Below are 9,751 nucleotides of genomic sequence, written 5' to 3' on the forward strand. Positions count from 1 at the left end.
AAAGGGTGAAGGCCCCAAAAGAGTGAAGGCCCCCAAAAGGTGGAGACCTCAAAAGGTTGGAGGCCCCAAAGGGGTGGAGGCCCCAAAAGGGTGAAGGCCCGAAAGGGGTGGAGACCCCAAAAACCTGGTGGAGACCCTCAAAGGGTGAAGGCCCCAAAAAGGGGTGAAGGCCCCAAAAAGGGGTGAAGGCCCCCAAAGGGTGAAGACTCCAAAAATGGGTGAAGGCCCCAAAAAGTTGGAGGCCCCAAAGGGGTGGAGACCCCAAAAGGTGGAGACCCCAAAGGTTGGAGGCTCCAAAGGGGTGGAGGCCCCAAAAACCTGGTGGAGACCCTCAAAGGGTGAAGGCCCCAAAAGGGTGAAGGCCCCCAAAAGGAGGAGACCCCAAAAGGGTGAAGGCCCCAAAGGGGGGAAGGCCCCAAAAGGGTGAAGGCCCCAAAAGGGTGGAGGCCCCAAAGGGGTGAAGGCCCCGCTTCCAAACCTTTCAGAAGTTCCTTAGATCCCCACAAGAAAAGACCTGGAGCCCCCCAACCCAACCCAACCCAACCCAACCCCCCGTGGTCTCCTTGAAGACGTTGGGTTGGTTCAGAGGTGGCTTTAAGGTGGTCACCACCAACCTTCTGGGCTCGCTGGTGGTTTCCGTAGCTTTCTTCTGCTTTGAAGATGACCTGAAGATCGTCCTGGGGCTGTTTCGCTCCCGTGGTTTCCCCCCCCCCTCCCCGTCACGTCCTACGTCCCAAGGGAACGGGGCCGCTTGGAGAAGTCTCTCTGGTGCTCGTGGCCGTGAAGACCACGAGGGTGGTGGCATCGCCGGGGCCCTCAGGTCGGGGCTGGGGGGGGGGGGGGGGAAGGAAGGTCCTCGGGGAAGGAAGGTCCTCAGGGAAGCCCCAGGAGAAGCCCTCAGGGGCAGAGTTTGATGTAGGTGACGGTGGAGCAGACGGAGAAGAGGGGGAAGACCTTCTCCTGGAAGGCCACGTTGAAGGTGAAGATGTGCTGCATGTTGTCGGCGTCGTAGAAGGAGACCTCTTCCCCTTCGTAGTCCAGGTAGACCCTCACCTTGTTCAGCTTCTGCTTGAGGCACAAGGGGGTGCGTTGGGGGGAGGTGACGGCCCAGTAGCGTCCCCCGTTCTGTTGAACCGCCCAGATCCCTTCCTCGGGGGAGAACTGGGTGAGACCTTTCCTCCTGACGGATTCCTTGGCCACCCCGAAGGCCCAACCGTCCGAAGGACCCACCTCCACCTCCCAGTAGTGACGCCCCGACTTGAAACCGGTGGTGGCCAACACCCGGGAGTTGGTATCGAACCTCTTGGGGTTATCGGGCAGGTCCTGCTTCCTGCAACCCATCCTCACGCTCTTGAGGTCGGCGGAGAGGATGAGGAGGTGGTTGGCCGAGTCGGGGTCCAGGGTGAGGTCTTCTGTTGGTGACAAGAGCGACAAATTAAAGGCAGAAGAATTTTAAGCCGAGGTTGGGGGAACGTCTTTACGGGTTCCTGAACCCCATCCCAACCTCCAGGACTTCTCCTGGACGGTCCTGCCGTGAAGGAAAGGCAGGTTCTTTGAAGTTCTGGAGATGCCTCCTTCCACCGCTGACTCTGCAGGAAGCGCCCCCCCCCCCCCCCCCCCCCCCGCCGCCCGGGGGTTAATTTGAAGAGGAGGGCCTTGAGATGTTCACCCAAAGCGTGGGGTGAACGCGCCTTCGTCCCACCAGCGCACGGGGACGAAGCTACGGGGGGTGGGCAACGTGGAGGTGGGCGAGGAAGGTCCGACTTAAAGACACGGGGTGAGCATCTGCCCCACCTTCTCACGTCCTCGCGAGGGTGAAGAACAAGGCGTGGGGTGGGGGGGGGGCAAAGCAAAATGGTGGCGAAAGAGGACCAAGATGTGGTCCAAGATGTCCCGGAGGGAGACCTACGAGTTCCTCGTGGCCTTTCGGCTTTTTGGTCAAGTTCATGATCCTTCGGCGAGGCCACCCAGGTTTGATGCCCAACACCTTCTCCCCTCCTCGACCACCTTAAAAGTCCACCAGCCCAAAAGACCACCACACTAGAAGACTACCACCTTGGAAGACCACCATCTCAAAAGACCACCACTTTAGAAGGCCACCACTTTAGAAGACCACTGCCCTAAAAGACAACCAGTTTAGAAGGCCACCACCTTGGAAGACCACCACCCTAGAAGAACACCACCCTGGAAGACCACCATCCCAAAAGACCACCACTTTAGAAGACCACCAGTTTAGAAGGCCACCACCTTGGAAGACCACCACCCTAGAAGACCACCCCCCTAGAAGACCACCAACCCAAAAGACCACCACCCTAGAAGAACACCACCCCAAAAGACCACCACCCTAGAAGGCCACCACCTTGGAAGACCACCACCCTAGAAGACCACTACCCTAAAAGACCACCACCCCAAAAGACCATCACGCTAGAACACTGCCCCCCTAGAAGACCATCATCCTAGAAGATGACCACCCTAGAAGAACACCAGTTTAGAAGGCCACCACCTTGGAAGACCACCACCCTAGAAGACCACCAACCCAGAAGACCACCAACCCAGAAGACCCCCAACCCAAAAGACCACCACCCTAGAAGATGACCACCCTAGAGGACCACCAGCCCAAAAGACCACCAACCCAAAAGACCACCACTTTAGAAGACCACCAGTTTAGAAGGCCACCACCTTGGAAGACCACCACCCTAGAAGAACACCACCCTGGAAGACCACCACCCTAAAATACCACCACCCTAGAAGGCCACCACCTTGGAAGACCGCCACCCTAGAAGACCACCCCCCTAGAAGACCACCAACCCAAAAGACCACCACCCTAGAAGATGACCATCCTAAAAGACCACCACCCTAGAAGATGACCACCCTAAAAGACCACCACCCTAGAAGGCCACCAGTTTAGAAAGCCACCACTTTGGAAGACCACCCCCCTAGAAGACCATAACCCTAGAAGAACACCACCCTAGAAGAACACCACCCTGGAAGAACACCACCCTGGAAGACCACCACCCTAAAAGACCACCACTTTAGAAGGCCACCACCCTGGAAGACCATAACCCTAGAAGACCACCAGTTTAGAAGGCCACCACTTTGGAAGACCACCACCCTAGAAGAACACCACCCCAAAAGACCACCACCCCAAAAGACCACCACTTCAGAAGACCACCAGTTTAGAAGGCCACCACCTTGGAAGACCACCACCCTGGAAGACCATAACCCTAGAAGAACACCACCCCAAAAGACCACCACCCCAAAAGACCTCCACCCTAGAAGGCCACCACCTTGGAAGACCGCCACCCTAGAAGACCACCACCCCAAAAGACCATCACGCTAGAACACTACCCCCCTAGAAGACCATCACCCTAGAAGATGATCACCCTAAAAGACCACCACCCGAGAAGACCACCAACCTAGAAGACCCCCAACCCAGAAGACCCCCAACCCAAAAGACCACCACCCTAGAAGATGACCATCCTAAAAGACCACCACCCTAGAAGGCCACCAGTTTAGAAAGCCACCACTTTGGAAGACCACCCCCCTAGAAGACCATAACCCTAGAAGACCACCACCCTAGAAGAACACCACCCTGGAAGACCACCACCCTAAAAGACCACCACTTTATAAGGCCACCACCCTGGAAGACCATAACCCTAGAAGACCACCAGTTTAGAAGGCCACCACTTTGGAAGACCACCACCCTAGAAGAACACCACCCTGGAAGACCACCACCCCAAAAGACCACCACCCTAGAAGGCCACCACCCCAGAAGACCACCATCCCAAAAGACCACCACTTTAGAAGACCACCAGTTTAGAAGGCCACCACCTTGGAAGACCACCACCCTAGAAGAACACCACCCTGGAAGACCACCACCCTAAAATACCACCACCCTAGAAGGCCACCACCTTGGAAGACCGCCACCCTAGAAGACCACCAACCCAAAAGACCACCACCCTAGAAGATGACCACCCTAAAAGACCACCACCCTAGAAGGCCACCAGTTTAGAAAGCCACCACTTTGGAAGACCACCCCCCTAGAAGACCATAACCCTAGAAGACCACCACCCTAGAAGAACACCACCCTAAAAGACCACCAGTTTAGAAGGCCACCACCTTGGAAGACCACCACCCTAGAAGAACACCACCCTGGAAGACCACCACCCCAAAAGACCACCACCCTAGAAGGCCACCACCCCAAAAGACCACCACCCCAAAAGACCACCACTTTAGAAGACCACCAGTTTAGAAGGCCACCACCTTGGAAGACCACCACCCTGGAAGACCATAACCCTAGAAGAACACCACCCTAGAAGATGACCACCCTAAAATACCACCACCCTAGAAGGCCACCACCTTGGAAGACTGCCACCCTAGAAGACCACTACCCTAAAAGACCACCACCCCAAAAGACCATCACTGCCCCCCTAGAAGACCATCATCCTAGAAGATGACCACCCTAGAAGAACACCAGCTTAGAAGGCCACCACCTTGGAAGACCACCACCCTGGAAGACCACCACCCTAGAAGACCACCAACCCAGAAGACCACCAACCCAGAAGACCCCCAACCCAAAAGACCACCACCCTAGAAGATGACCACCCTAAAAGACCACCACCCTAGAAGACCACCAACCCAAAAGACCACCACTTTAGAAGGCCACCACCCTAGAAGACCAGCACCCTAGAAGATGACCACCCTAGAGGACCACCAGCCCAAAAGACCACCACCCCAAAAGACCACCACTTTAGAAGACCACCAGTTTAGAAGGCCACCAGCCTGGAAGACCACCACCCTAGAAGAACACCACCCTGGAAGACCCCCAACCCAAAAGACCACCACCCTAGAAGATGACCACCCTAAAAGACCACCACCCTAGAAGGCCACCACCTCAAAAGACCACCACTTTAGAAGGCCACCACTTTAGAAGGCCACCACCTTGGAAGACCACCATCTTGGAAGACCACCACCCTAGAAGACCACCACCTCGAAAGACGATTTTCTCCAGAATTTCAACGATTTCCCCCCAAATTTCAACAATTTTCCCCCCAAATTTAGCTCCTCTTTGACTTTGCACCGGAGAAGATTCCGGGGCGCTCGCACCCTCCGGTGGGAAAAGGACACCCCCTTCCCCCCCCCCCCCCCCCTTACGAACCACGGGACACGGCCAAATCCGGGCGGATTTAATTCCCGGAAGGGTCAAAATTTGGGGGTTTTTGGGGTTTTTTTGGGGGGGTTGAAATCTCTCGTTTTTTCACCCGGTGGGTTTTATTAAAGCGTAAAACGGGGCGGAAAAGACCCAATTTTGAGCCGTCGGATCCCCGGCGTCAGCCAAAAAAATCGACTCCCCGACCGGATCCGGAAATCGTGGAGAGCGAAGAAATTAAAAAATTTAAAAATATTTTAAAAAATTTAAAAATATTTAAAAAATTCAAAAATATAGAAATCTAGAGCGTCTTTTTTCTTTTTTTTTTCCTTTTTTGGGCTTTTTTTTTTAAGCTGTCGGATCCCCGGCGTCAGCCAAAAAAATCAGCTTTCGACCCTGGATCCAGAAATTGTGGGGTGAAAAGAAATTTTAAAATTTAAAATTTTTTTAAAAATTTTAAAAATTCAAAAATATAGAAATCTAGAGCGTCTTTTTTCTTTTTTTTTCCCTTTTTTTGTGTTTTTTTTTTTTTAAGCCGTCGGATCCCCGGCGTCAGCCAAAAAAAATCAGCTTTCGACCCTGGATCCAGAAATCGTGGGGTGAAAAGAAATTTAAAAATTTAAAAATATTTGAAAAATTTAAAAAATTTTAAAAAATAGAAATCTAGAGTGTCTTTTTTTTTGTTTTTTCCCTTTTTTTGGGTTTTTTTTTTAAGCTCTCAGATCCCCGGCGTCAGCCAGAAAAATCCACTCCCCGACCGGATCCGGAAATCGTGGAGAGCGAAGAAATTAAAAAATTTAAAAATATTTTAAAAAATTTAAAAATATTTTAAAAATTCAAAAATATAGAAATCTAGAGCGTCTTTTTTCTTTTTTTTTTCCCTTTTTTTGGGCTTTTTTTTTAAGCCGTCGGATCCCTGGCGTCAGCCAAAAAAAATCAGCTTTCGACCCTGGATCCAGAAATCGTGGGGTGAAAAGAAATTTAAAAATTTAAAAATATTTGAAAAATTTTAAAAATTTAAAAATATAGAAATCTAGAGTGTCTTTTTTCTTTTTTTTCCCTTTTTTTGGGGTTTTTTTTTAAGCTCTCAGATCCCCGGCGTCAGCCAGAAAAATCCACTCCCCGACCGGATCCGGAAATCGTGGAGAGCGAAGAAATTAAAAAATTTAAAAATATTTTAAAAAATTTAAAAATATTTTAAAAATTCAAAAATATAGAAATCTAGAGTGTCTTTTTTCTTTTTTTTTCCCTTTTTTTGGGCTTTTTTTTTTAAGCTCTCAGATCCCCGGCGTCAGCCAAAAAAATCAGCTTTCGACCCTGGATCCAGAAATCGTGGGGTGAAAAGAAATTTAAAAATTTAAAAATATTTGAAAAATTTAAAAAATTTAAAAATATAGAAATCTAGAGTGTCTTTTTTCTTTTTTTTTCCTTTTTTTTGGGGTTTTTTTTAAGCTCTCAGATCCCCGGCGTCAGCCAGAAAAATCCACTCCCCGACCGGATCCGGAAATCGTGGAGAGCGAAGAAATTAAAAAATTTAAAAATATTTTAAAAAATTTAAAAATATTTTAAAAATTCAAAAATATAGAAATCTAGAGTGTCTTTTTTTTTGTTTTTCCCTTTTTTTGGGTTTTTTTTTTAAGCTCTCAGATCCCCGGCGTCAGCCAAAAAAATCAGCTTTCGACCCTGGATCCAGAAATCGTGGGGTGAAAAGAAATTTTAAAATTTAAAAATATTTGAAAAATTTAAAAAATTTTAAAAAATAGAAATCTAGAGTGTCTTTTTTTTTGTTTTTTCCCTTTTTTTGGGTTTTTTTTTTAAGCTCTCAGATCCCCGGCGTCAGCCAGAAAAATCCACTCCCCGACCGGATCCGGAAATCGTGGAGAGCGAAGAAATTAAAAAATTTAAAAATATTTTAAAAAATTTAAAAATATTTTAAAAATTCAAAAATATAGAAATCTAGAGCGTCTTTTTTCTTTTTTTTTTCCCTTTTTTTGGGCTTTTTTTTTAAGCCGTCGGATCCCTGGCGTCAGCCAAAAAAAATCAGCTTTCGACCCTGGATCCAGAAATCGTGGGGTGAAAAGAAATTTAAAAATTTAAAAATATTTGAAAAATTTTAAAAATTTAAAAATATAGAAATCTAGAGTGTCTTTTTTCTTTTTTTTCCCTTTTTTTGGGGTTTTTTTTTAAGCTCTCAGATCCCCGGCGTCAGCCAGAAAAATCCACTCCCCGACCGGATCCGGAAATCGTGGAGAGCGAAGAAATTAAAAAATTTAAAAATATTTTAAAAAATTTAAAAATATTTAAAAAATTCAAAAATATAGAAATCTAGAGTGTCTTTTTTCTTTTTTTTTCCCTTTTTTTGGGCTTTTTTTTTTAAGCTCTCAGATCCCCGGCGTCAGCCAAAAAAATCAGCTTTCGACCCTGGATCCAGAAATCGTGGGGTGAAAAGAAATTTTAAAATTTAAAAATATTTGAAAAATTTTAAAAATTTAAAAATATAGAAATCTAGAGTGTCTTTTTTCTTTTTTTTCCCTTTTTTTGGGGTTTTTTTTTAAGCTCTCAGATCCCCGGCGTCAGCCAGAAAAATCCACTCCCCGACCGGATCCGGAAATCGTGGAGAGCGAAGAAATTAAAAAATTTAAAAATATTTTAAAAAATTTAAAAATATTTAAAAAATTCAAAAATGTAGAAATCTAGAGTGTCTTTTTTTTTTTTTTCTTCTTTTTTTTTTAAATTTGGGGTTTTTGGGGGGTTTTTCTTTTCGGCTTTGCGAATCGCAGCCACGATTTCAAGCCTTTCCTCCGGGAAACCTTTTCCCGACCTTTTTTTTTTTTTTTCCTCCCCCCTTTAGAAATTTTTAATTTTTACCTTTTTCGCCTCTTCCCAGCTCGTCCTGAAGGTTTTCTGTTAAAACAAAAAAAACCACCAAAAAATAAGAAGAGGAAAAAAAACCCCCCCGAAAAAAAAAAATCCCCTCCGATGCCGCGGCGGGAGGGAATTCTTGCTAAATCTATTTAAATTTTAAATTTTTAATTTTTTTTTTTGAAATAATAATAATTTTTAAAAAGCGTCTCAATATCTCAAAACCGGGATTTATTTAAATTTTCTTTATCGTTCCCCTCCCGTATTTTTTTCCCCTCGTTCAAAATAAGGACAATCCTTTCAGGTTTTTCTTTTTTTATTATTATTTTTATTACTATTACTATAATTATAATTATAATAATTATTATTATTATAATTATTATTATAATTATTATTATAATTATTTCTCCAGCGCCTAATTTGCACTTTCGAGGATTTTTTCCCCCCTCTTTTTAATCATAAAAATCATTAAAAGCCGCTTAATATCTCCCGAAATCGGGCTTTATTTAATCGCCCCACCCCGTATTTCCAAACTCTTCGAAAAGCGAAAAATCGCCCTAAAATCTTGATTATTTTTTTTTTTCCTCTTTTTTTTTTTTTTTTTTTAAAAAAAATTAGTCTCCAGAAAATAATTTATCGTCCCGTTTCGGGCAGGAACGTTTTTAAAACCTTTAAATTAATTTTAATTGTTTTTTTTTTGGGAAAAAAAGAGGGGTTTTGGGGTTTTTTTTGGTTTTTTTTTTTTTTTCTTTGGTTTTTTTTCCCAAATTTCCACCTACCCCGGAATTTCTTCAGGACTTTCTCCAGGAGGACGCTTTTGAGGGAGAAGTTGCAGACGGGCATTTTCATGTCGGTGCAGACGGGGACGGGCTTCCGGCATTTCACGGCGTCGCTCCTGAGACGGGGCGGGGGGGGAGGCGAAAAAGAAAAAAATGGGGGAAAAAAATAAGAAAAAAGAAGAAAACGGGTGTTATTCCCCCCTAACTTCCTATTTTTTTTATTTTTTTTTTTTTTTAATTTTTTTTTAGATATCATTCAAGGCTCCCAAAACTTCTCTCCCCGGGGGGTTCAAGCTCACGTCGGGAGGATCACACCGGGGTTTCGACCCACCTGGGTTGGGGACACCGGGGTCTACGTGTCCTCCTTGAAGACCCCCCCTCAGATGGTTCTTGGAAGGGTTTTGAGTTGAGTGACCCCCCCTCAGATACTTCTCCCACACCCTAAATGTCATTTTTGGAACTGGGGACACCAGGATCTACGTGTCCTCCTTGAAGACCCCCCCTCAGATGGTTCTTGGAAGGGTTTTGAGTTGAGTGACCCCCCTCAGATACTTCTCCTGCAGCTTAAATGTCATTTTTTGGAGGTGGGGACACCAGGATCTACGTGTCCTCCTTGAAGACCCCCCCTTGGCCGGCTCTCGGAAGGGTTTTGAGTTGGGTGACCCCCCCTCAGATACTTCTGCAGCTTAAGGATCATTTTTGGAGGTGGGGACACCAGGATCTACGTGTCCTCCTTGAAGACCCCCCCTTGGCTGGTTCTCGGAAGGGTTTTGAGTGGGGCGACCCCCCCTCAGATACTTCTCCTGCCGCTTAAGGATCATTTTTGGAGGTGGAGACACCAGGATCTACATGTTCTCCTTGAAGACCCCCCCTCAGATGGTTCTTGGAAGGGTTTTGAGTTGAGTGACCCCCCCTCAGATACTTCTCCCGCAGCTTAAATGTCATTTTTGGAGGCAGGGAC

General features: G+C 46.3%; 1 protein-coding gene across 1 annotated transcript; it reads right to left on the reverse strand.

Moving 5' to 3' along the window:
* Positions 1 to 897: 897 nt before the first annotated feature.
* LOC141478775 (E3 ubiquitin-protein ligase TRIM7-like) lies at positions 898 to 8,906 on the reverse strand (the record flags this gene model as incomplete). Its single annotated transcript, XM_074167759.1, has 3 exons — positions 898 to 1,412; positions 8,018 to 8,053; positions 8,791 to 8,906. Coding segments are annotated over 3 exons (667 nt in total), but the record flags the coding sequence as incomplete, so codon positions are not given.
* Positions 8,907 to 9,751: the final 845 nt, after the last annotated feature.

The sequence above is a fragment of the Numenius arquata genome, unplaced genomic scaffold (genome assembly GCF_964106895.1).
Source record: "Numenius arquata unplaced genomic scaffold, bNumArq3.hap1.1 HAP1_SCAFFOLD_1430, whole genome shotgun sequence".
Taxonomy (NCBI): Eukaryota; Metazoa; Chordata; class Aves; order Charadriiformes; family Scolopacidae; genus Numenius; species Numenius arquata.